This window comes from Astatotilapia calliptera, chromosome 12 (genome assembly GCF_964374335.1).
Source record: "Astatotilapia calliptera chromosome 12, fAstCal68.1, whole genome shotgun sequence".
Classification (NCBI taxonomy): Eukaryota; Metazoa; Chordata; class Actinopteri; order Cichliformes; family Cichlidae; genus Astatotilapia; species Astatotilapia calliptera.
Genome location: NC_137433.1, coordinates 37,252,420 through 37,280,204, shown reverse-complemented (window position 1 = coordinate 37,280,204; position 27,785 = coordinate 37,252,420). Strand labels below are relative to the sequence as shown.

The 27,785-nt window shown below is 41.3% G+C and overlaps 1 protein-coding gene across 2 annotated transcripts; it reads left to right on the top strand.

The window, feature by feature from the left end:
• The first annotated feature begins 158 nt into the window (after positions 1-158).
• Positions 159-27,034, top strand: slc39a14 (solute carrier family 39 member 14). Of its 2 annotated transcripts, none has more exons than XM_026187114.2 (10): positions 159-390; positions 11,570-11,748; positions 13,215-13,540; positions 14,830-15,007; positions 21,005-21,174; positions 22,612-22,734; positions 24,885-25,058; positions 25,287-25,521; positions 25,739-25,923; positions 26,732-27,034. In XM_026187114.2, exons 3-10 carry the CDS (start codon positions 13,244-13,246, stop codon positions 26,882-26,884), a joined length of 1,515 nt encoding a protein of 504 aa, XP_026042899.2. In that variant the 5' UTR covers positions 159-390; positions 11,570-11,748; positions 13,215-13,243; the 3' UTR covers positions 26,885-27,034. The 2 variants fall into 2 exon arrangements, with proteins under 2 accessions (XP_026042899.2, XP_080143597.1); XM_080287471.1 differs by lacking the exon at positions 21,005-21,174 and adding an exon at positions 19,472-19,641.
• The last annotated feature ends 751 nt before the right edge of the window (positions 27,035-27,785 follow it).

The following is a 27,785-nucleotide window of genomic DNA, read 5'->3' as shown; positions in this document are numbered from 1 at the left end:
CTAATGTTAGGTAAAAATAAAAAAAAGTAAAATAAATATAAATTTGAATGTAAAGTAATATAGCTCACGCATAATCAGGGTACGGGGTTTTCGTGCAGTACCACCTTTGAACGCAAGGTGGCAGACACGACCATGTGGAAAAAGCCAGTGCGGTCTGTGACGCCACAGTGAAAACGACCACATCCTCCACGCGTTCCTGCTGCCAGGGGCTAAAAAGCAAGCGTCCTGTCTGTGTGAACGCCTGAGCAGTGCCGGATGGATCGTCCGCACCACAGCTGACATGTTCACTCCCTGTATTTGACGTCGCGGTTCGTGTCGGAGCCACGGGAATTGAATTGTTGACAGGAATTGCCGTCAAGCCTGATTTTCTGTCCCTAACAGTGGCACCCGGTAAGCTAACTCTCCAGGCTAATCTAAAACCAGCTAATATACCTGACTCCAGGTTATCAGACCACTAAGATAAAACGTCTGCTCAGTTTTATTGATGAACACAGGGTAGTGTGTCCGTGTTTATTCAACGTAAGCATTTAAGACCATAGCTAAATAATCAATTGTTTTTTAGTGTGGAAGCTAACATTATAAAGCTAGATAAGTAATCTTCAAGCTTTTTAACTCATTCAGTTTTCGGTTTATTGTTCTCCACGATAATCCATAGATTTGTCTTTGGTGAGAAATAAAGGAGTGCAGACAGGTGAGACTCACCCAGGTGTCTGTAGAAATCTGCCAATAAAAAAAGAGTCCCTTTAATGTATGCATGTAATATCTGTTTTCTGGCACACATTAAATCTCATTTTGGTCACTGGAAGTCGGAACTGTTATTCAGTACTACTACTGCTTCTAATTTTTACTCAACTTATATACAGATGTATTGCATAGGATGAGTTAATTGTTAATTTATCTTTTATTGCTCACGCTGACAGTTGCTTAAACCTGTAAAGTCCACTGCCTCGTCAGTCGTTTAGGGTCGCTTGTAGTTTATAGGTCACATTATGAAATGTTATAGTTTATATTACAGTCTGCAGAAAGTTAAAAGTAATAATGATTAGGAGTATTGTGAATGAGGTTGGAGACTTTACAAGTATCTCAAAGGCCCTTTATTTTAATTGTTAACTTTACAATTCAGTTTAGTGTTTTATTTAGTTGTATTTCATTTTATTACTTTCAGTGTTATTGTTGTAAAATAACTACAGTGTGTGTGCATACAGACACTATGGTTTGGAGATATGAGCACAGAGGGGTGTACTACAAACATGGTTTAACACAGCCAGCCTTTCTTTGCATTAGCTGGTGTGACCAAACCTAAAACCACATTTGGGGATAAAAGATATCAAATTCTCTGTTAAGCTGACTTTCTGCTTCAGGCTCTGTGGGCTTTCACATATAAAGGGGCATGTCGCATATGTCATACGATTCTTGCTTTATAAGATATACATTAATAATTTTTTAAAGCAATGATGTTAAATTTGTTTGGTGCTGAACTTTGTAAAATAAAAAAGCATGGCAGCTTTTCCTTTGACAGCTCTCTCTCTGTGCGTGCACCACCTACACAAACATGTTGTGCGTGGAGTGGAGCCAACACTAGACATGTGAAGGGAAATACTATTAATAGAGTTTGGATTGCAGGTGAGAAATGAGCAAAGATCTGATCTGAAAAGATGTGCCTGTTGTCACTGATGCATGATCTGGCTTTTTTCAGTCAGGATTAGACTGACATCTGTCCTCCTCTTGCCATCAGTGGTGCATTTTCGATATGAAATTGGGACGGGTGAGATGTTTCACTGCTCTCACAGGCCCGTTGGGTGATGTGTATGCGCTTTACTTTGTGTGCTAAAGGCCCTGGATTCATATTTTGTTTGTTCCACGCCTGTATGATAGCACATAATAATGCGCTATCATACGTACTTTATATGTGCATTATCTGCAAGCACCTCAAGCTTTACAGTTCTATACAACAAGATGCTTTACTTTATGTGTGAGTCTGCCGTTTTCAAAGGCTTTTCTGACTGCTATCATGGCTTGCTGTGCGTCTCGTTGTTCTTCAAGCATTTAACTTGTCCCAGGTCATGGTTTCCTTTCACTAATGGATTTCAAAAAATTGCGTAAAAAGTGCACGCAACAACAAAAACACTATAATTCAGAAACACGGTTTGCTGATCTGTTCAGCTGTTCGTGGCACTTCCTACGTTGAAATAAACGTCATCGTGTTTTCAGAACAAACTATCACGTGTCAGCCATTATTTGCAAAACCCAAATTTTACATTTTTGCAGGAAATGTAGTTTATTTTCCCCCTCGGGGCCTTTTAAATGCCCACTGGTGCTACTGAAAGAACTATACAGTTTCTGTATAATTCCAGGAACACTTGTTGACCTGTTGAAAATGGTTTATTTTGATGCACATGCTGCATTTTGCAAATTGTGCACAATATTTATTTTTGTTTTTGCTGCAGTTTTTAAAAATGAGCTTATCTCAGAAATTATGAAGACACTTAAAATAAACTTCCTGTGGTTGGAAACTATTTTGCATAATGTTTTTGCATTTATAGATTTAAGGGATATCTTTCACATTTCTGTAACTAGAAAAACGATTTTCAGTTTCTTTTGTAGTATTTGCACTTTTTAGCAATTTATGTAGTTACTAGGGGTAAAACGATACACAAAATTCACGGTTGGTTCGATACTTTGGTGACACGGTTCAATATTTTTTCGATACAAAGAAAATGTTCATGCTTTTTTAATTTGTCATTTATTAAAATTATAAATATATATTTTGTACAGTTTTTAAATTTAATGTTGCTGAAACAACAAAATACTAAATCTATCTGATGGAGAAATCCCTCATCTTTGGAAAAGAGAGTTTATTACAGAGAAATGTCTCTTTCCAAAATAAAAGCTATACTATACGCTTCTTCTGGGCTATATTCTCAGCAGCATATTAAACATATCAGGTCCCCATAAGGAGAATCCTGTGCTAACGGCTGTCTAAATGACTCGGGTAAAGTTTGTAGCATGCATGCTTGTTGTTTTTGTCTGCTTCCACTTGTCTTTGCACTAGGATGATGTTGGAGTAAATGTGCAGTCATATTCGTTGTGTTCCCACTAGTGCTGTCAGCGTTAATCTGAAATGACGTTAACGCCACAACACGGCAAATCTCCATTAACGAGTTACCGTGGATCACCCCGTGCGTGGGGCTGGACGGCGTCAACACGTTAACAAGCTAACTGCGCTAACGCACTAGTTCCCACCAATTGAGCACTGCGTGGCACATCCGACATACTGTTTTACTTTTGTCCATGACGCGCTTACCTTCAGGGTCATGCTTCACATGAAAACCAAAATAGTTCCAAACGCCAGATCTGAATGAGGGTGGGGGAGGTTAAATTTCGGGTAGCGTTCAGGCAGTTGCCATGTTGCAACGAGATTAGCTTCTGTCTTGCTAGCTTGCGCTGCGCTCAGTGGATCTGCGCTGGACAGTGCAGCCTAGGCGGAGTAGTCGAACCCAGATCCACTGAGTTCTCAACACAGACAGCATCGTCAGAAGAAAAGTATGGGCTCAAAATGTGGTCATAAATATTTTGTACTTGTAAATCAGTTTTATATGTGTAAAAATAATGTGTGTGTGTGTGTGTGTGTGTAAAAAGAAACAAACTCTTGTAGAGGACATAAAGTCAGAGATAGAAAAGACAAGGAGCAGGTGCATCTAGTACAGGTAGAGCTGCTGCAAAAACCCACAGAGCCCAGCAGCCAGCGCAACAAATTCTGGATCCTTTGCTTTTAGTTAGCAGTTAGCATTAGCAGCACATCCTGCATCCAATGTGAAAGGACTTTTATGCTGCGCACTGTGACTCACAGCAATGGTCCCGGGTCAGCCCTGACTTTGTGTTAAACTAATCCTAAAGTAATAATGGTATTTCTAACCACTGACATATCACAACTTTATCCTTTCAACAGCTACTGAAAGTTAGGGGACCTAGCTGCTATCGGATATTTATATAGAGATCCCCCAGCTTCAAACTGTATTACCCTTCAAGGCAAGGCAAGGCAAATTTATTTGTATAGCACAATTCAACAACAAGGTGATTCAAAGTGCTTTACAGAGACATTAGAAACAAAAACAGATAAAAAGCATGATTTAAAATTGATTAAAACAAGCAAGCAAACAAACTAACTAAACACACACATTCACATTCACACCTGTTCGCGCGATCTGAACCCTTATCGTAAGGGGAGCTACCAGTCCTTCTGTGGACGAGCTACTTTCTATTTTAAATTCCCTGAATTTAAAATAGAATTCAGGGAAGACCCAGCTGGGTCTAGACCCAGTCTAGACCCAGCTGGGGAGCTACCCAGAGCTCTAAACCCACACCTGTTCGCGCGATCTGAACCCTGCAGGACCTGCAGTTCAAAAAAAGCGCCCCTCCGACAGCCAAACCCATCTGTTCTCTGATTGGATTGTTACATTTGTGATTGACATGACATTGACCAATCAGATGAAAGGAAGAAAAATAGGGTCAAAATTCGTACTTGTAACTTGCAGGGGTTTTTTTTTTGGCTAAGTCCACACTCAAATCTTTTTTTTACGCACACTCAAATCTTTTTTTTACGCACACTCAAATCTTTTTTTTACGCACACTCAAATCTTTTTTTTACGCACACTCAAATCTTTTTTACGCACACACAAATTCTTTTTACACATACTAAACTGATTTACAAGTACAAAATATTTATGACCACATTTTGAGCCCATAGTGAAAAGTTGATAAAATAAATACAATTTTTTGTATTGTTCGATACATATGCGTACTGAACTGAAAGCACTGTATCGAACGGTTCCATATCGATACGAGTATTGTTGCACCCCTAGTAGTTACTATGGACTTAATGCATACCTATTATTAAAATTTGGGATATAATGGTTGTATTGATGCATAGCAACTTGAAATACTCCAAAAAAAGGCTCTACAGCATTTGGATCAGAGCTTCAGTAAGAAATGCAGATTCTTTGAAACAACTTTATTCATGTTGGCTGCAGTCTAAAAATAATGTTACTGCGCTTTATACAGAAGAATAACAGTAACAACAACAAAAGAAAAACCCATAGTGACTTGAGCAAGATTTCGTCCGTTAGAGGTTCTGAATGATTTTTGATTACCCAGCCATAGCATGCAGCATATTTACAGTCTGGTTTAGAAATGCTTTTGGCCTCTATGAATAGTTTCCTTCTTCATAACAGCTCTGAGAAGGCTGATTATTATTATTTTTTTGGTCTTTTACTTTGTTCATCTGGATGATTCTTCAGAGCTCTGTCCACATTAATTGACACGTCCTGACCAGGCCTCACTACTCTGAGTCATTAAACTGGATCATGCATGTGCTGTTGTTACCTGTGGGAGTGTTTTTAATCTAATTTTAGGGCTTACTGTGTAATCCATGATGTCCGTGCTCAAGGTTTAGTGATGAAATTCTAGTATTTTGTTAGTTTTGGCTCTCATTAGCTGTGCCTGTGTTTCACCCATACAGTTTTGCCCCAGTGTTTGCAAATAACTTAGGTGTCCAACTCCAGGCCTCGAGGTTTTAGGTATCACCATCGCCGTAACTTTGTGCTGAACATTGGCGGGGTTAAGATCTCTGTCTAAATAAATAAATAAATAAATCTGGGTATATTCCCAGATGATTAAACATGAAACGATTTTGCTGGTAATAACTGAAAAGAGTAAAGATAATCAATAACCTCTTTATGCAAGATAATTCATAATTTTATTGGGAGGGTTATATTGATTGGGTCTGATTATTGGGGGGGGGTGATAACCCCCCTAACCCACCTGTAAATTTTGCCCCTGGATATCACCCTGGGTCAACACACCTGAATCAAGTGACCAGTTCATTACCAGCCTCTGGAGAACTTCAAGACATGTTGAGGAGGCCATTTAACCATTTAAATCAGCTGTGATGGATCTAAAACCTGCAGGACACCGGCCCTTGAGGCCTGGAGTTCCCCGCCCCTGGTAGGGAGTATGATTCTCTGCATGAGGTCCTAGGTTCAAATCCTGGACCAGCTCTTTGTCTATAAGTGTGTTTGTGGTAAATGATTTGATTTCTGTAAACACCCCAAGCTGTACAATATTCAGTCGTCCTCTCAGCAATTACTTTATTGACATGTTTCATACAAGATCATTTCCAAGAGCTCGTTTTCATGTGCTTGTTTTATCTGGTTTTTGTGCTGATTTCAGTTACATATAGTTAGTCAATGATCTGTAGTTTAATTAGTTTTATTTTATTTTATTTTTTAATTTGTACCTCACTCAGTTCATTTTTATTATTATTTTTTAATCAGTGCATTATTTAACCTACTTGAAAAAGGTTTATGGTCTAAGACTGGATTTAATCCACGTCATGTTTAACTTACTCTTGATAAAAAAACTCTACCTTAACTAATTTGATGGCTGCAGTTTATCTTTAATGTTCTCATAAAGTAAAAAGGAAACAGTAACCCACCACTTAAAATGTGTGTAACTTCCTTCAGTGCACGTGCTCTGTGGCTTTCTGTGTCTGGATTCCTGCCCTGGGTAAGAGAGATGGGGTCTGAGTCAGTCCGGGTCACGTCGAAACCCTTTAATTTTATGGTTGGTGGTCGTTTGGAGTGTAGTCAGGATGAGTGGAGCACAATAACAATGTGTTTGGTGAACCAAAACAGTGCCCACAGCTATCACTCTATCATCTAATGACGGCTTTGGTTGATGATAACTGCACGAGAACCAAGCGAAACAGTAATTAGGGGTTGATGAAGGCATGCACAGCCTCACCTGGTCTTCCCTGTGGTTGTATATAAAGTGGCCTGAGAGGACAGAGTGCAGATGTGAGAGGACGGACGAGATGTGAGGTGCAAACTGCTGGAAATTGCAAAGGATCTGTTCAAAAGCAGTCTCCATTCATAGAAAAGGTAGGATGAAATGCATGCTCTGTAGTCAGCACAAGTCTGCAGAGAAAGCCTGTTGAAACCAGATCAGAGATCTGAGAGCTTGTTTATGTTTTTAGATTTGTCACAAGTCTGATAAGTACAGTTATTGGACTAATAAGAGTGACTGATATTGAATGTAATTTTGCTATTTAGTGACACAACCCTCCTTATTTATCCAGGTTTGGGACTGGCAGTCGTTACTTTTGTTATTTAAAGACCTAAATATTGATTTTATGGAAACACACATGGCATGGCAGCATTTAATACCAAGTGTTCTTATCATCATTTTGTTGGGCAACATGAATGAAATCACTGCCTGTTAATCATTGAAATCTCTAAAAAAACTATCTCTGTACGATCTCTTCGACTTCAGAGTGCAGAGTTTTATCTTTCCCTGAAGAGCATCGGTAAGAAATACGGATTCTTAGAAGCAACTTTATTTGTTCTGGCTGCAATATAAAAATAACTTTATTGCTCTGTAAGCCTCTATATATGATCCTAAAACAGAGCACTTTGTACTTTTTTGTTGTTTTTTTGTTTTTTTTACCTTATGTCAGTTTTTCAAATAGATCAAGCCTAAGTTTGAATTCATTTTTAAAATTCTTTTTTATATTTATCCTTTATTATCAGAGTTTAAACGCCTGAACATAGTTAAGCGTTTGTCATTCGCTGGTACGTCAGGTGTTAATGACGGAGCTGTGATACTGATGAATGTGTTCTCGTCCACAGACGGCATTTATGGCAGCTTTACCTGCTTCACACTGGCCAAAGTTTTATTTCTCCTTGTAAAATCTCCCTTCAGTAGACCTACCCCAGTTTGTGATCAGTAATATAACACCAACGCCATCCCTTTCATGTGAACGTGTTAATATCTAGCCTGATAAATGCTGTGTTGACTTATTACTTCTCTGTACAGATTTGTGATCTTCCCCAGCTGAAAGTAAGGATAAGAATTGTTACGAGTGACTGCAATTATGCTGTTTGATTTTATTTTTGGAAAAACACAAAGTACATCTTACTTAATCTTACAGTTTCAGGCGCCTCTTTTATTCACTGCTTTGTTTGGTTTAATTCCCCTGTGCTCTTCTTTTGTTTCGTTTTGTTACGAAATTCCACTTTTCTTCTTCTTTTTTTGTTACACCTACTTGTTTCTTGAGATCTGCCTCTTCAGACTACCCTTTTAAAACTTTCTGGTGCCAAATGACGACATCTATGCTCCTTGTACGGAGCCTCATGGTGCCGGCTTATTTAAAAAGGCGAAATGCGAGCAGAAAGTTTCTTTCTGTGCTTTTATGATGGATGGTTTAGTTTGTGGATTAGCTCACCAGTATGCATCACCCTAATTACTCACAAATTTATTAAAAGGATGCGTGGGTTTGGAGTGGTCATGGTTTGTTTGGTTAAACTAATCCATGGAAAGCAGTTATTCATGTTGTTTTTGAGGCTGGTGGTAAAGTGTCAGCCAGATGTCCTGTGAGACCTGTAACCCACCGCTGACTTCATTTCTGCCTTGTCAGCACACGAAGTTGGTGATGACGAGGGAAACTGGTCATCGAGCGGTGTTTACACGTGGGTGCAGTAGCCGTGAGATGTGACCGTAGTGCAGAAAACACTGGTAATAATGGTTAATCACCACAAGTGCTCTGATACCACGGTGACCTCAGCCTGCGAGTTCATGGCTTTCTCTGGCTGCAGTATTCTCATGCTTGCTCGTGGATGGCTACCTGATCTGTAATGGAAACCCGATTTGTCTTGTGTGTCCTTCCTGTCAGCGCTTCAGTTTGACGGGATTCATTTTCATGCCAGTGTTAGATTAGATTTCCTCTTCATTGGTATTTCATATTATAGAGAAATATAATCATTGTATTTATACTTATTTGTATTTAAATGGTGTATTTAAATGCCAGTTACACTTATTTTGAAAATGGGAACAAATCTTCAAGAATACATACTAATAAAAAAAAATGTATCACTGAAATGATAAGTGAACATTATATGTTTACTTATTTGGGGGGTTGGGTATGGATCAGGGAGAGATTATCCTGTCACGATGGGACAGGTCCTCTGCGTGCTGTCGGGATTGGTGACTAAGCTTTTTCCCTCCTTCACCCCTGTGCCAGCTCCCATGTAATCATCATGCTTTCCATCCATGGCCTTCACCATCATGTTGAAGAGCTCACGTCTGTGCTGCAGACTGCCAGTCTCGTCTGCCAGCCTTTATCTTATCTGTGGGCACACACACACCACTAAAACAGACATGGTGACATGGTGACCACTAAAACAGACATGGTGACATGGTGACCACTAAAACAGACATGGTGACATGAGCGTGACCCAACATTCGGGGCACTTGTTTTGATTGGACCGTAGCCATCTGCCAGTGAGGAATGTTTCTGCTCCTTCACTGTTTATCATAGCTCGACTTTTTGGAGCTGCACATCCTCCAGACGCTGAGATGCATGTGTGTATTTAGTGTGTGTAACCTGGAGATTATCCCAGGCAGGTTTCTAACACAGCAATTATGGTGCTCGTGTTGATATTGACATTTGATAGTTGACGATTTATGTCATCGACTGACTGCAAACATCCTTGTTGCATGTGTGTGGTGCATGCGTGTGTGTGTGAGCGTGTATTTATATCATTGTGGGGACCAAAAATTGGAAGCTTACTATACTTGTGGGGACCAGCAGCACTTACGGGGACCTAAATCAGGGTCCCTGCAAGTTTGAAGGCATTTCTGAGACTCAAAATGTGGTTTTAGTGTAAAGGCTACAGTTAGGTTATGGTTAGGTATATTAGGGTTAGGCATTCATTTTTGATGGTTAGGGTAAGCATTATGCCAATTAGATGTCCTCACAAGATGTGAATACCCGACATGTTGTGTTTGTGTTAAGGAAGATTACATGGCTGGTTCTTAAGTTTCAACATATTAATTGAATGTTAAAGCCTTTCTTCCTGTGTTTGTTGGGTGGTTCATGTGTAACGTAGCAGCAGAGCTTCTAGTCTTCTGGGTTTGGTTGGTGTCTGCCCATTTTCTTTGGTTTTAGAGGAATTAACACATACATATTGGGAAACTTTTGAGTCAGACTTGTTAGGCTGCAAAAAGAACCAGAAAACTGTAATATACTGTCCTGTAGAAAATGCGTCTTGGCTTTTCCCCTCAGTACTGGTCTCTTTAACATGTTCTCCCCTTCTTCTAGACAAACATTTGTCTCGAACATGCCCGTGAATGCGTTTCACCTTTGTGCTTTCACTCTCTAATATAGGCTGACACACCTTGACTCTCTTATAAAAAATAAATGCACAAGATGAGAGAGATATCAGTTTACTTCTGGCAGCTTTCCTTGGTTTTCACAGGGACCACTAACAGCAGTTAAACCACAAGGTGAAGCTTCAAAACAGCTGGCTGTTACTTCATCTCATTCTTAAGATTAGAGGTACTTAAGACCTTTTTATTTATCCAAGCAAATCCTGTTAATATGAGGATGTTTGGCTAAGGCAGTGGCATTATAAAAAGAAATCAAATATCTGCTAGGCTTCTGTCAACTACTTAATACAAACAGTCTGACTTCACTTATATGGACCAGTCATACTTATGTGACCTCCCAAAGACCAGTTTTGACCCATGAAATATGTTGCACCACTTCTATTTTGCACATCAGCGTGCTCAGTTTTAAGCCTTTCTCACAAATAGACTCTACAGATTGCACAACATAGTGTCCACCACACTCTCCCACTGCCTACTGCAGGAAAACCTCAGCTTTAAAAAGTTAGAAGGAGCAAGTATTTGTTGTATTAATTTTAGCTTGACTAATTTATTTTAGTACCATTGTTTACTCTCAGCTTCCCCGTGTGCCTGAACATTAGCAGCCAGCAGGAAAGAGGCCAAGGTTCAGAGCTCCTGCAACTTTAAGGAGGATTGTGCAACAGAGACTTGCAGGGAAGAAAGTTTGAAAAAGTGGTACCTAAAGATGCTTTTGAAGTTTTATTCTATTTCTCTCCTCCACCAACTCCAGAATAAGGCCTCATTAGGCCAAGTGGAGGGGAAAATGTGGGAGAGAGGGTGTAATTCACTGGGGAGAAGAGGAGAGTCTTCTTTTTGCCTCCTCAGATCAGAGACCTTTGGAGAGAGACGTAAAGACGGTGCCTGAACTCAAATTGGTTAGTCAACTTTCCCCAGATAAAATAAAACTTTTACTTTTTCAGGTAAGGCTGCATTTTTCCAAAACATCAGTGATGTTTGGAAGTGAGAAATTTCAAAGTGAATCATCCTGATCACTTGCTTGCACGTCGGCCTGCTTTTTCTTAATTAATCTTTTTCAGAGCTGTTTAACGCTTCAGTTTTAAGTAACTGCATAGGTGTCAACAAGAAACACTTCAGTTGCAGAAAAGAAATATTCAGGGTTCGGCTCAGTTCTTGACTTTGTGGATCGAGTGTCAGACAGGAAGAGGACGAATCGATGGATAAGAGAACACACGGTAGATTTGAGCTGGCAGCTGCCATGTCAGGTTTCTTTTTAGTCCTCATTTCTTTTTGTCTACCTCTCCCTATTTGTTTCCTCCTAACCAGCGACTTGTAACCTTCATTTTATCTGTCTCCCTCTCTTCCACAGCCCGCTGCACTCCTGAGGACCCTGCTGCTCCCTCCAGACTCACATTTCTCCCTCCCCACATCTATCTCAGCTCCCAAGTTACCCGTGAGCATTACTCAGCAGGCTGGGAGCCTCAGGGCAGACCGACTGAAACAGCCTCTTTACTCACCGGCTATCATTACGCACCTCTGTAGGAAAAGGTGAGCGCTTCTTTACAACAAAATGAATGGCTGTGTTTATTCAGCCCAGCTTTGCTTGTAGACCTGCAGGGTGCACAGACATGAATAGAGACTTTGTTACAACAGTGGACCCTATGTGGACATGATCCTATGTGATGTCAGAGTTTTTAAAAAAGTGGAAATCATAAGGGTTTTATATAGTCGAAACACACAGTGTTGGATAAATCCCACCAACACCGATTGAGTAAAGTGTTGAAAGACCAGTAAATCCTATTTCCGGTCGACAGACGGCACATTGGTTGAGATTGTCAGTGATAATCTGTGTGCTATAATTTCCTGTAATTGGGGACTGTGTTTATTCCACTGTTTCCTGTTCTCAGCTTGTGCTTCGTGCTACAAAAGCTCTTTGTGTCACCTTGTGTGTTTGGTGTTTAATTAGAAGTTCACAGCTTTGCTTCAAGCAGCAGTTATTTTGTATATTATAGAGTGTTTTGGTACCAGTGTTTCTCCTGCTTTGGATGAAGCTCTGTTACAAGCTCCCAAAATCTTTCAGTTGTCATAATTCAGAAGAGAATCAATCTTGGGCTCAGGAAGACTTCAGTGTGGACATTAAACTTAGGGTCAGGACTTTTTCATAGTGAGCAATCCAAACCACACAGCAGCATATTATTGTTGTAGATCGAATAATACAATAAAAATTAAAGTAATGTCCACGGTGTAGACTGCGCCACTATTTTCCTCCTCTGACACACGAGCAGAAATCAGCTGATTGTGCCTAGAGTATGGATAGCCAGGCAGACTAACCATTCCAAGGAATTGGACTACTGGGTTCTCAATTCCCATCCCTACTGACGAGTCTCCCAGTACCTGTTGCCACAATGCTTCACCTTAGTAATGCTATTAGCCCGGTAATGAGCAGTGCCTGGTTCCCTCCAGACATGATGCCTGGATTCAGGCCAAAGAGTGCAATCTTTGTTTCATCAGAGTGAAGAATTGTTTCTCATGGTCCGAGAGTCCTTCAGGTGCCTTTTGACAAACTCCGGGCAGGCTGGGATGTGGCCTCCCCGATGAAGGCCCGTCTACCTCGATCGCTCAGATTGGCCGGGATTAATAAGATAAACATGAGAAACATCAACCCATATATTACTGTTAGCGTGCTTGTTTTCTATCAGAAAATTGTCAGTATGCGTCAAAATTACTACTACTACTGTGTTCTGTTACGTACTATCACAATGTTAACACACCTTATCAGGAAGTCTCATACAGAAACTATGCTGTTTAGACAGTATAGTGAATTTCCAGCAAATAGCGACGCGTGCTTGCACACAAACAGTGATGTGTCCAACAGATATTGATAGTCTGGTATTTCAGGTCCTCAACATGCAATCCAAGTAGTTTCCTAAAAAGCGAGGTAATGCCACATTCTCTTCAGTGATTTCAAAGATTTACTCAAACTTTCTTTTTTGTGGCTTCTGTCCTCCCCACAGATCGACGTCCTGCGTCCACTGAAGAAGACATGCTCATCTGCTGCCCTCATGGCCGTGCCGCTACATCCACCAGCCTCTTTCACTTTGACTTGGCGTTCCTGCTGGCTCTAGCTGTGCTGCTCTGCCAGGTGACTGGTCAGGTGGAGAGTCAGACGCAGTCACCTGCTCAGGTGCTACAGGACTTTCTGTCCCGCTATGGGGACAACAGCACCATCACGGTCCCTCAGCTGCGATCTCTGTTAGCAGCCCTCAGCCAGGGCCAGAGTGAAAGCGACAGCACAGCTGAAACACCAACAACCACACCTCCCCAGTTCAACAACTCCAAGGTACAAAACCTTTTCATTCTCTCCATTTTAAATTCATATTTTATTTCTGTTGTGGAATAAATATAACAAATAGAAGTTAAAGACTAACATTCGTGCACCTTTGCAGGACTCTGAAGTAGACTCATAAATCCAGCTGGAAGAAACAGGCAGTACCGGTTCCAGATAGCTGAGCTGTTTAGCATATTTCCCATACTTAGTGTCGTGGCTCATTGACTCACTCACTTGTTGATCTGCCTTTGAATAGATTCGCTGTGAGTACTGGTGGCCAAGTATGAACCTTTCTAAAAAAAATAAATGATGGCTAGGACGTCACATGTGAGTCAGGCGTTGGTTTGTGACACTGAAACGTTTCGTTTGTCAATAACCGGCCGAGCTACAAAGAATATTCAGGGTGTTCCACAGTTTGACTTTGCAGCATACTGAGGCATCTGCTCCTTCTACCACGTCACAGATCTTAAAGCTTTTTATTATTTTCAGCACCAACTTTTCTTTCCCACCTTTGTAAAATACAGTGTAGCAAACAAATACATGTAAAAATATAAATCTAATGAACTGGTATTTATTACATGACAATAAATAACATTAAAATCTGAGCGATCACTTTATTCACCTAATTTTAATTTTTCACTCACTGTGTTTATTCTGGCTTCCTCTGTTTTTCTGATCCATCTTTTTAAGTCAGGATTAAAGCGACATCTGCCACATGCATCCCGAGTCAACGCATGCGCAACTAATCCCAAAAGACACATTAGTTTCATTGATATATCAGTTCAAGAGCTCAGATTCTCCGATTATAAAGAGGGAGCTCTGACTTCTATTTCTGTTCCAGCATGAACATGAAGGTTTATTCTGAGTGGCAACACCTGTCTCTGAGCAGGTTCAGCCCGCCTCAGCGTGCCCAGTATAAATGTTACAGTGCTGTGATGACGCAGTCGGTGGAGGCAACAACGAGGCCCAACGAAAAGGATTATTTTAAACTGTTACTTTGTTAACATTAACTCATTAGAGTCGAAAATTTAATCATCATTTTTATTTGGTCAGATGCTGTTTATTTATTTATTTATTTTATTGGTGACACCAATGTTATGCAATGGTGCCTTCCTGTTAATTTCGTCTAGTCTAGACTCCAAATATGAGTCTTGACAGACTCATTTGTGTTGTGTTTTCAGTCCACATGAAGGTGAAAAGCATGCTAACCTGTCACTGCATCCTGGTTATGTCCTGGCTAATTCACCAACGGTGAGATGTTCGCTTGTGTGGGTCATTTATGGGGATGTTTCCTGTTCCAGTGCTTGCCTGCAGACACACTGGCCATTTACAGCATGAGCGAGGAGTCGCGGCTGGATGGCCAGGGTTTTCAGGAGCTGTGCCCCACCATGCTGCAGCAGCTGGATGCTGGCAGCTGCAGGGCACATAAAGGGGAGGAGCAAAGCAGCGACACCTACCCCAGGCCCTCAGACGCTGAAGGTGAGCACCAACTAAATACTAATATTTAACATATTTGTATGTTTTAATTTCCTCTGGTGGAAATTGTACATATGTGTTGATCAAAGTTTACCTTTTGCTCCTTAATGTCTTTTAAAGCCTTTTTCATTGTTTTTCATTGTTATTTAGAAGAGACACATTTGGATTCATCCAAGCAGCATCTCAGACAAAAACAGCATAAATCCAGAAAGTGTTTCTTCTCCAAATATTTTCTTTTTAACTTCCTCTGCAATCGCTGTATTTCTTTCAAGGTTTTCTGTGCCTCATTGTTCATGTCTGTTGTCAGTTCAAGTATTATCACACACCTTGCAAATCTCAGCTCGAAATTTGTGTGTTTTGTTGCCTGGTGATTTTATGGTGTCCCCGAAGGAGGTGAAAGCCAAAATAAGCACGCACAGTTAGCCAAGAGCTCAGATTGCATTTCTCAGTTTTCTGTAAAAACCAGCACATTTTTCAGAGTCCACAGTCCAGCTTCTCTCAGCGTTTTCAGTATGCAGCACAGATCTCATCCAGGTAAAGACAGTCCAGGCTGGAAAGCTCATCTTTCCTTGGCTGCTGAACCGCTGAAGCTTCGTGCAGGCTGCTGCCTGAGAGCCGCTTTGACGTGCACATCCTGTCAGAAATTCTAGGAAATGCTGAATTCAGTGCAGGCTGCTGTTTAAAGAGAAAAAGAAAAACCTTTGAGTCTTCATGAAGTAAAACTAAATTGGCTCTGGAGTGTGTGGCTGGTATAAAAAGCAAGCTAATCACAGACTTGGAGGTTTTGGTTAAGTCATGTGATGTTTTGTGCTCAAGGCCTCAGGATCATCGGTTCAGAAAAGTCCAAAACATTTGTTGAGCTTCAGCTAAAAGAAAAACGACAGCTTTCTTTATGCAGGCAAAGACTTTGGGCTTGAATCTTGTGCTGTAGCCGGTGTCCTTATTTATTTCATCCTTGACAGGTGAAGAAGAAATGGCCCCAGAGCTGTGGCTCCATTTCTCACTCTCCACTGACAAATTTGTTTTCCCTTATCAGGCCCTCATGGCTTCAGCTCACTTCACACTTTCCTCTTTAGGCAGCTTATTTTGGCTTGAGAGATGTTTTCCTAGCTGGAGGTTTACGGGTATCAGAGAGGAAATTTAATAACCTTTTCTTTTCTCATCATGTGAATAATCCAGCTTTACCCAATGACTCACATTAGCACTGATATGCTGCTAATAGACATAAAATAATGATCCTTTTTTAACCAGATACTTGTTTTAATGATGTTTGATGACATTCTCTTTATTCTGCTGCTTATGTTCTTAACCGCGTGTCCAGCAGCTGTGTTTAAATGGTTTTTGACTCGTCTGCACGGCTCTTGTACACCGTGAACATTTCTCAATAGATTGATGATTTTTCCAGAAGTCTTGAGCCTCTTTTGAAAGAAACACTCTAGACAGCAGTAATGGAGACAGTTTGCAAACATGGAATTTGCAGGTTACTCACCAGCCACTTTGGTGTGTACTCCATCTCAACTCGTTAGAACCAACCATCAGAGTAGGAAAGGTGATTTAGGTGACTGATAGGAAAAATATCCAAAAAAGAGAAAATATGAAGTGAGTGGCACGTCTCTGGGAAGAAATGTTTTGTTGATACCAGAAATCAGAGAGTGGCCACACAGCTTAGAGCTGAAAGTAAGTCAACAGTAACTCAAATAACCACTGGTTGCAACCAAGGTATGCAGAAAAGCATCTATAAACGCACAACATGTTGATCCTTGAAGCGGATGCACTACAGCAGCAGAAGACAACATCAGGTGTTGTTCCTGTCAGCTCAGTCCAGGAAACTGAGGCTACAGTTCACAGGTATCATCAAAACTAGTTGTTTGGGGTATATTTTCTCACTTTGTTCTCCTTAGTACCAAAGGAGCATTGGTTAAACACAACAGCCAACCCGAGTATTGTCGCTGACCTCATCCAACCCTTTTAATAAAAGATTCCAAGAGGACAGTTTTCCGGTTCACAACATCAGATCCTCTCAGACTGGTTTCTTGAACATGACCGTTCACTGTGCTCAGATGGCCTACACAGTCACCTGACCTCCACACCTTTGGGAGATTGACATCACTGTGTGATATTATCATGTCGTTATGAACCAAAATCTCAGAGAAATGTTTTCAGCATCCTGTGAATCTGTGGCATGAAGCGTTAAGGGCAATGCTGAAGGGAAAATGGGACCCAACCCAGCACTAGAAGATGTACCTAATAAAGTGTCGGGTGTGTGAGACCAAAAGACGCAAAACTTAGCAGGGATGCGAAGTCGGCAAATCAATTTCCCATTGGAGACAATAAAGTTACCATTGAACATAAGAACCAATATCAAGTCAGTGATGGGAATGTTGGTGTTTCTTGTTTTTCTGTACCAGAGCTACTGTAGGTCCATTAGCTACTGGAAACACTAAATAATAATGATGAAATATAAAACAGTGGTGCCAAGTAGTGGGGAAACAGAGTTTTGCTATTGAGTCAGAAACCACAGAGTGTTTCACCATAGTTTCATCAGAAAGCGGAAACGATTCAAACTCATCTAAACGGCTCAAAGACATCTGGCTCTGTATTCTCTAAAATTCTGTTTGAGTTTCTGATGTCATTAAAATGTTTAGGATAAAGTTCCCATGGTTCATAGCTGAGCTGGATGCTGCTATTGGGAAACTACTGTCACAGCTTCTGATCTGCATGCAGCAGATTTTCTTTGAGGAAATACTTTTTGAAATATGACCTGATTATCCTTTCTTTTGTATCCAGTTTAGTAACATGACGGGATGCTGATTTCCATTTTTTACCATTTCTGATCTGATACAATCTCATGTTTTTCTCCCCTTTATGCATTTTTTTTAACATTATTAAATATCTCTTTTCCTCAGCTGTACTCATCTCCCTTCATCACCATTGTTGCTCATCTGTTTACTTGTTTTTTCCTCAGCAAGAAGTTGAGAAGTTGTCTCACAGCATCCAAAAATTTGTTTTGTAGGATATGGAAAATCTAACCAATGGCTACTTCCTTTTATTCTTTTTACAGGTGTTGCTGGATATATTTAACTGTAGCATTGTGTGTGAGCACTTCAACTACTTCATGTACTTAAATTGTTTTATTTGACTGCTTTCTAGAGTCCAGGTGGAGTAAAGCTGCAGCGTATCACAATATAATTACTAAAACTAAAGAAGGGAACAGAAAGTGGATTAAACTGCAGGATTTATGTGGTGCATGCTTCTAGCTGATTCAACTGTCTGTGCAGCCTGTTTTTCTCCTGATCAGAAAATCTGTCAACACAAGTTTGAGCATTGATTTTAACCCCATGAAAATATAAGAACAGTTTAATTGAGTACTTAAAAATCAATAAGCTGCAGCTGCATACAGTCATATGAAAAATAAAATGCATCTGCTTTTAGCTCTCTTGGTTTTACGTATCAGGTCAATGTCAATCAATAACACGCGACATATTATACTGTCATATCGTTAGCTTCATAGCATAAGTGCCTAAGTCATTGACTTAGTCAAATGACTTAGGCAATTATGCTATGAAGCTAACGATATTTTTATCTGACAAAACAAAGTCAAATCCAAAAGCAGCGAGTGGAAAATCTAAATGCACCCAGTGATTCAGTAGCTTGGAGGAGCACCTTTAAACAGCAATACCTGGAAGTAATGGTTTCATCACTCTCTCACAGGACTTTTGGCCACTTTTCTTTACAACGTTGCTTCATCTCATTGATGTTTGCACGCGTTGTTCTTTAAGATCGCTGATGGTGTTTTTTAACGCCCACCTGAACGCTCCAAACCAGCAAACTGCCAAAATGTCTGGTTGTATCGAGCTGGTTAAACTGGCTGATGAACAAGTAATCGTGTGCCTTTGAATAGCAGCACCTGGCTGCAGGAAGCAGGAAGGGGTTTTAAAAAACTGTTAAAGAAATAACGACACAGTGTAATATGTCGTGCGCTGTTGTTCATTTGAGGCTGTATTTAAATGACTGGAAGACCTTCTAAGGATCAGATTTTTTTTTTTTAAATTATATGTATACTTAAACCTTAAAACTGAAAGATGGTGTTTATTTCTTTCATATGACTGTTTGATACCAGATTTGAACTGACATCAAATAGGCTGATGCTATCGTATGCATTTGTTGGAATAATGAGAATTTACTTTTTCACCTCTGCAGTGATGGAAAATCTACTGCCGTTGGCATGAACGTCAAAGTAGCTGCTGATCTTGCAGACATAAGACACTCACACAACAGTTTTCTCACATCCAACACCCGGAGCCCACATGATGTTTTTGTTGTTGTTTTTAATGCTTGACCTGTATGATTGAATCTGGCTGACGTTATCTTTTATCCACAGCTTGAGCTGGATTTCTAGATGGATGACTGCACGTTATTCACAGCGCTTTGTTTTAACGTTGTACCTTCCTGTTACTCCAACTCCAGTTTGGGGTTTTTCTTTCTTAAGTGTGACAATCATCAATGTCTCCGCCCTGACCGGAGTTTTCATCGTGCCCCTGATGAAGTCGCGCTTTGGGAAATACGCACTCACCTATTTCATCGCGCTTGCCATTGGCACGCTGTTCTCCACTGCCATCCTGCAGCTGCTGCCAGAGGTTTGACATCGGGACATGCATACATGCAGACCTTTGACTTTCATGCACTCATACAAAGATTACGCTCTGCTTCGTTCATGGCATTGCCATCAAAAATCAGTCAGTGCTTTCCACCCGACCCTCTCATAATGAGCTGGTGTAATTCAGCAAATGCTTATAGTACTGTAATTAATGCTTTTCATGGCTTCATTAAAAATACCAAAAAACAGCTGATTGTGAGGGGGTTTGGTAGGAAACTTGGAAACGGTCTGACCTGCCGTCATTTACAAAATTGCGGCACTTTGGCCGAGCTCGCCATTGTCTCTCCTGTGTTCATAACTCTTTCCTGTTTCTGACTTTGTTTCCTTTCTGTGGCTTTCTCGGGCCCTGTGGAATTTGCTCTGATCTGGTGTGTGTGTGTGTGTGTGTGTGTGTGTGTGTGTACCTGTGTCTGTAGCTCTCCTGGTACTGAGATCTAAGCCACCTATGTTGTTTAACTGAGGAGAGAATTTCTGTTCTGATGCTAGAAAAGCTGTACAGACCTGAAACATGGTTTTAGTCACTGTTTGGGGGGGTCATGTGTTTCACTGTGTGTAACAGAGCCCTGGGAAATGGAGCACTGCACCCTTAAAGTGTCCTTCAAACTGAAATGTGACCCCTTGTTAGCATTGCTCCTTCTGCTACGAGTGGGCTATTTAAAGTTCGTTTGCCCCCTTTTGTCTCTGCAGTGTTTAGCCTGAGGCTATGACAGTGGTACAGACACACCTGAGTAGATCATAACAACCGTGTGTGGGCCACATCTTTGTGAGGACAGAAAATTGGCATGCCGCTGTACTCGTGGGGACAAAAACCCACAAGTTTGAAGGCAGATTTGAGGCTCAAAATGTGGTTTTAGTGTCAGGGTTACGGTTAGGTTATGGTTCGGGTTTAGGCTGAGGGTTAGGAATTTGTTTTTGATGGTTTGGGTTGGGGTAAGCAGCTAGGGAAAGCATGTCAATTAGATGTCCTCACTAAGATATGAAAACGAGAGTGTGTGTGTGAATGCTTGAGATTGGAGTAAACTATAATGACGTCTTCTTTTTATCAGTGGAAATGAGGAACTGGTGATTATCTTCAAATACAAGTAAAAGGTGGTCTCACTTCAGCTGTTTTCAGCGGATTATCGGCTCGCTGTTCCTGAAAATCCTTTCATGTCTCTTTTTTCTCAGGATGATTTCATTTAATTGTTCCTTTCCAGGGAGTTAACTGCTTGGTCTTCCCCCCTTTTTTTAAAACTCATGACGTTGGTTAACACACTGGTCATTAATCCGACAAGATTATTTCCAAACTGATTACCTCTTTCTCTCTCTCTCTTCTTCCCCCTTCTTTCTCCTCTGTTAATCAGTTTGGGGCTATGGGATCCTATGCGTGACACTGATCTCTCTGTGCTCGCTGGTCGGGGCGTGCGTCGTGCCCTTCATGAAGAAAACCTTTTACAAGCGACTGCTGCTCTACTTCATAGCCCTGGCCATTGGCACTCTCTACTCCAACGCCCTGTTTCAGCTCATCCCAGAGGTAGTGTTGGTGCTGCTGAGGCTCAGTATCTCTGCCCACCCCCACAGTGTATTTCAAGTCAAACATTCAAGAAAAGACTTAAGTGCAGAGGTTCAGGTTTAATTTAAGGGGTTTAACAAATAACTGTTTAGACATTTAGGAGTGTCAGATCAACACTCTGCTGTATTCTTAAAAAGTAAGGATGGACTCACCAGCTCAGCAACAGCAAAAGGCCTGAAATACCACAGAAGACAAGAGAAGCAGATGATCACAGAATTATTTCCATGGTTTACAAAAACAACTACATAACTGCATACAAGAGACTCCTTCATCAACGTAAATACAAAAGGCTTCCAGCAAGGTGCAAACCTCTGGTTACACTCACGAGCAGGAGGGCCAGATTACACTTTGCCAGAAAATATCTGAAAGAATCCGAAGAGCTCTGGAATGAAATTCTTTGGACCGATGTAGCCGGAATGGGAAGAGAAAAGTTTGGAGAAGTGTAGCAAATTATATGTCAAGCATGGTGGAGCCATACATGCCCAACAAGCACGGGCATGTATGGCTGCCAGTGGAACTGGGTCACTAGAGTTTTTTCTCAGTTCTGTACCGTGTGCTGGGCTGTACTCTCTGCTCATATTACTAAAAGGTTTCTCCAAAAGTCTCCAAAAAATAATCTATATATTAGATATTCTTCAGTGGACGAGTCAGTCACCTGATCTCAACCCAGTAAGGCAGTTTTCAGTTTCTAGTCCTTACATTTAAAATGTTGTAGTTTTAAGCGGCTACATATAAAAATAACTGTAATTCCTAAACAGTTAATGCTTGAATTAAAGCTGAAACTCTGCATTTAAATCACATTTTGATGACTTTAAAATCCACTGTGGTGATGCGCAAGGACAAAATGATAAACTGTCATTGTTCAAATCCTTGTGCACATGTATTTATGTGCACTAGTTATTTTTTTTCTCCTTTCACTTAATGTGAGATAAATCACAGTTTCACAGTGAGTAGGATGAGTTTTTATTGTATGTACCACTGAACAACAGAATAATCTGCTTTAAAGTTTATAGTCACCATAGACAGCACAAGCATTAAGGAAAATCAAGGTTTTTTGATTGGAAATGACATTAATAGTCTAAATTGTCTTACAGACATCAATCAGCTGTGAGTCAGTCCTCGCTTAAATTCAACTAAATTAATACGATTTTTGCAAGAAACACAAAGGACAGTGATTCAGGGCCTCAGATCCTGATCGGGGCCCTCTGATCCTGGATCGGGGCCCTCTGATCCTGGATCGGGGCCCTCTGATCCTGGATCGGGGCCCTCTGATCCTGGATCGGGGCCCTCTGATCCTGGATCGGGGCCCTCTGATCCTGAACCACTGCCCTTCATGAAAGCATTCTTTATTGCAACACATTGCTGCACGTGTTAACATCATCTTCTTCTGCATGCTAGGCCTTTGGATTTGACCCAATGGTCGATTTCTACGTGTCCAAGTCCGCCGTGGTGTTCGGAGGCTTTTACCTCTTCTTCTTCACTGAAAAAGTTCTCAGAGTGCTCCTAAAGCAAAAAAACGGGGTGAGTGTATACCAAGAGTGATACAAATTGACTTCATTGTGTTTTATTTTATTTTATTGTTAGATAGTCGCTGTCGTTCAAACCAGTCACCAAGATTACAGAAAGTACGTGCAAATGTTGAGAAAGAGTAATTATTTTCAAATGTGGTTCACGGTGTGTTGCAAAAGCCTGAGCTGTCCTCTGTTCACTATTTTAAAACTGTTCAGACACCTGGCAAGGCTTGAAGTGTCTTCTCGTCATGTTTCTGCTGAGTGGGGAATAGTTTATCCCTGGTTACTCCTTCATGTGTTTCTCAGGCTAGCATCTAATGTTTCTGATTCGTCTTTGCTGTGATCACGCCACACAATGAAATATTTATTGTCAGCAGCAGCAGCAGGTTACACTAGTTGGACAGGGTGTTGTCGTCTCAGTAACTGAGAGAAAGAACTGGGAAAGTGATGATTCAACGCTGCAGGCAGTTTACAAACCGCGTGTTTGATCCCATCTGTTGACTGACACAGAGGTTTGCAAAGTCACTAGCTGGAGTTGAAGCCAGAGGTGCTGCTAATACAGTGTACATTATGCACTGTAGTCTTTGTTGTACATACTGTACTAAAGTGAAAAATGAGACACCTGAAAATGTTCTCGTGACTTTTAGACATAATAGGAAGGCGAGATGACCTGAACATTCTTGTTTTCCGTGACTTTGAAGAATAATTTAATCACTCAAAAGAGGATTTTGCTGACAGACATTCGTGTTTTTGCCTTCATCGGGGCATGAGATCGATAGAGACGTTTAAAAAAAGAAAGAAAAAGAGCCAATCATTTAACTCCACACACGTAACAGCCAATGAGGCACAACATGGCGCGTCATGGACATTTGGTCACGTGATATATTCCCAGTCATTGGTCCCGACGAAGGGGAGCGACCAATAGAAAACCTTGATGGTGAAATATGTGGTCTGTAAACGGGAGAAGTGCAACTGCTCAGGAAGATCCACTTAAAAAGACATTTTAAAAAATAAATGAAAATATTTGGAATAAATCATTTATTACCTTAGATGCGCTCATGTGTTAGAAGATGCCTGATAAAAGGTTCTCCGAAAAGGTAAATAAAATATTTGAATCGCTGTAGAAGCTCACGGAGAGGTCGTAGTTCACACCACCTGGATCTTCATCCTCTCCTCCCTGTGCACCTCGGAAGTGGGAACAACTGCGGCAGAAAAGTTTTATTCGGCAGTTTATCAGGTGAAATTCTATAAATTAACAGCTTCAGTCACTCAGATGTCGCTGCTAATTAAATATCAGTTATTAAATATGTTGAGCTGCCTGCGACCGCTTTCACCCTCTTCTTCTTTTACACATTGTTTTGTGAAAACAGTAAAATATTTGAAAGATTAACACCATAAACTCAAATACGCAAAGCTTGTTTTCTATAGCTGTAGACACTGAATATTGCAGCCAGTGCTGTGGTGCAATTTGATAGGTGGTGTGTAGCATGTGTTTGTATTTCAAAGTTCTCCATTATAAAAAGATACAGCAGGGTGTCCTGTCATCGGCTCTTAGAAAATTAAATTCCTTAAACCCGAAAAGCCTCAGAGTGGATACTTTAACGGTTTCAGTGTTAAAAATAATAACTTTGCACAGATTCAGCACTCGTTTTGTAGATTTTCCTCGATTTTAAATCTAAAATTTTAAATGACAAGCCAATAAAAGAAACTGTGGGGTGTGATTGTGGGACCGTTGCTCCACCTTGTGGTTGCTCTTTTTCAGTCCAACCTAGTTAACTGCTAACAATTTTACGAGCTAAAGGAGCTCCGGATCTGGTGTCGTGTCCTTGAGTGAAACAGTGACTTTGTGCTGTGGTTTACTCGCGACTTTGTTGCACGCTTTTGAGCAGATTTCATTCCTCGTTGGCTTTGCAGACAGTTCACAGAACTCGACCTCACTGAGTCACTGAAGGAGAAAATGGTTAAAATCACGTGGTCGGCCTTTTCAGCTGTTCAGTCCCAGCAAATACGACAAAAGCAAAAAGGAACATCTTCAACTTTTAAGTCAGATCTCTTATCTGCACCTCCTCTTAACCAGATGTTGAGGTTATTTCACCTGTCAGGAAGATGCTGCTCACAATAATCAGAATGTGCTGAGATTTTTCCCCGCCTGTCTCTCAGAGCCACGGCCACAGCCACTACCCCGGTGCAGATCATTACTCAACCCCTGACAGGGATTTGGAGGAGGGGGAGAAGGAGAAGCTGCAGCAGAACGGAGAAGCCAGCAGCCTGGCTCTGGGCAAAGTGGACGCAGGGGAGGGCGAGCTCATGCTCAGCCCTGCACAGACTCCACAGGTATGGATGTAACAGCTTAAAGAGCAGCTTGTCTGCTGGACTTTTAAAAGAAGAGGAACGCAGAAAATGAAAATGGGAATTAACTTTTGTATATGTGGACAGTGTCAGTTTATGACTGGAGGTTCACACCTAAAAACAACAAAATCACTCTTGTTGAAATAATCAGATCTAAAGAAATTTAACTTACAAAGTGGGAACCACCGGTTTCTCTCCCTCCGCTCCTTCCAGGACTCTCAGAGTCCAGACAGCGGTGGCCGGTCAGGCACCAGTGGTGGCGGCTGCTATTGGCTGAAGGGGACGACCTACTCTGATATCGGCACGCTGGCCTGGATGATCACACTGAGCGACGGCCTGCACAACTTTATTGACGGCTTGGCCATCGGGGCCTCGTTCACCGCCTCTGTTTTCCAGGGCATCAGCACCTCGGTGGCGATCCTGTGCGAGGAGTTCCCCCATGAGCTGGGTGAGTCAGGGCGGACTCTGAGCGGGCGGGTGTCCCTAATGCCGAGATAATCAGGCTGCAAGCTTAACCCCAGCTACTTTCCTTTTGGCCCTTTAGTATAAGATCTCCTGAGAACATTTCTTAATGAATTTAATGGATATGTTTTGTTTGCTGTCACAAAACAAACTACTTGAAACGTCAGCTGTTCTGACTCTGTTGCATGTTTTCCTGCTACCAGGAGACTTTGTGATCCTGCTGAACGCCGGCATGAGCATACAGCAGGCTCTCTTCTTTAACTTCCTGTCGGCCTGCTGCTGCTACCTGGGCATGGGCTTTGGCATCCTGGCCGGTAACAGCTTCTCTCCCAACTGGATCTTCGCCCTGGCAGGAGGAATGTTCCTCTACATCGCTCTGGCAGACATGGTCAGTGATTTGTGAACTATGAGATTAAATCAACACAGATGGGTCTCTTGAGGTAGTGGGCTTTTGAAATATGTTCTCGTGTTGCTGTTTAGTTGGTTATGCTGAGAAATAAAAATAATAAACAAGTAAAAATCCAATCAGAAGTACAGAATTTATTTGTAGCGGTAAAAGTCTTTTTTAAATTCTCACTGTCAGACACTGTACAGGATGTCCAAGAGTCATATTTCAAAGAAAGTTTAAAAGCTGTGCATTATGTTTCTATGTAATAAACTTAAAAGGTGCCTAATGAAATAAATGATTTGTACTATACAGTCTGTACACTGATTGCTAGTCAGTTTGCTTTTGCAGTTTTTGTTACATCCTTCACGTTAGGTTGTGTTAATATATTTATATTGAAACATGTGCGATTAAGCTGACAGCTGACCTGAGGCGGAGCTCTGCTGCTCATTTTCAGATTCACATTTTTTATTCTTGGACCATAAATGAGAAAAATAATCCTGAATGATTCTTTCTCATCTTAGCCTTGATTGCCTCCAAGCTTACCCTCTCTCTGAAACAAGCTGTTTTTGCTCCTCCCACTCTAAGCCAGCTTTCTTCTGATTGGCTGTTTATTACAAACAGAAGGTTTGAACAGCTGGTTAGGAAAGGGGAGAGTCCTTGTAAATATTTCATGTGTTGGACTTTGAACAATTTGAATGAGGGGTAAGATAATGAGTAGTAGTTGGTGTGACTGAGCTGAATAAGGTCGAGCTGTTCTTGTTTACTCGTTAGATACTTATGAAGTGACACTCTGTTTTATGTGTCACAGTTTCCAGAGATGAACGAGGTGAGTCGTGAGGAAGAGGATGCAGGCGGCAGCAGCTTCCTCCTCACCTTTGGCATCCAGAACGCCGGCCTGCTGACGGGCTTCTCCATCATGCTCCTCCTGACGACGTACTCTGGACAGATACAGCTGGGCTAGCAGCAGACTCCTCCAGGATCACCATCAGCTGCTGTTGGAGCCCAAACAAAGAGAGGCTGGCTCAAAGTTTCTCCTCTATTTTTTCCTCCTGTTCTCATTTTTCGGGTTCTGGACTTTGGGGATTTTGGTTGTGCGGCAGGTACGTGCAATCGTCTTTTGAAGTTATACGAGAAGCTGCTTTAGTGCAGTTCCTGCATGCAGAGGGTTCAAGGTCGAGGGTTTGACGGCCCTGTCTCCTCAGCGTTTCAATCCTTTCTGCACAGCAGCCCTGAAAACGTCCTGAAACATCAACTGAAGCAGTCGCAAAAGACGGCTATACTTGATGTGCAATACTCACCCAGTCTCTCAGATGTTCCCCTTTTCGTCAGACTGCTCTCCAGGCATCTTTCCTCAACCTTCATCCTCATCATCCATCCTGGTTGATGCCATTGAGCCTCCACTCAGGCCAGTTGAGATTCCTAGCGAGTGTTTATATCATGAATCCTCTGTGAAAAGCACAATCAGGTAACAGCAGCTGTACTCCAAACATCTCTGATTCCCAGGCACTACACGTCCCCTTTTCTTTTCTCCATTCCATACCAAAAAGCAAATGTTAAAACATTTAAACTGGAATTATTCCGACTTCCAGCTGGACTTTGTTGTCTGTGAGTTGATTTTATATTTTTTTACACATGAATACTGACTTTTAAAGACCAAATATGGGCAGACCATTGAGAATGGTGAAGGGCTACGCAGTGATGTTTGGAAGCGCACGTGTCAGCCAGCCAGCCGGTAACTCCCAAAGACTCCGGGGTCAGACACGGAAAAGGGACTAAGTGGCTTCATCCAGATCACGGCGGCAGCATTTCTCTGTAGTTTACCATCTGTGCCCTTCATTAGAATAGCAAGTGAAAAGTTTTAG

Bases quoted from the DNA above. Each gene is read 5' to 3' on its own strand.
- slc39a14 (XM_026187114.2), top strand. From the start codon at position 13,244: ATGCTCATCTGCTGCCCTCATGGCCGTGCCGCTACATCCACCAGCCTC. The intron at 13,541-14,829 runs GTACAAAACCTT...TTCCTGTTCCAG, and splicing joins CCCAGTTCAACAACTCCAAG to TGCTTGCCTGCAGACACACT. The intron at 25,924-26,731 runs GTCAGTGATTTG...TATGTGTCACAG, and splicing joins ACATCGCTCTGGCAGACATG to TTTCCAGAGATGAACGAGGT.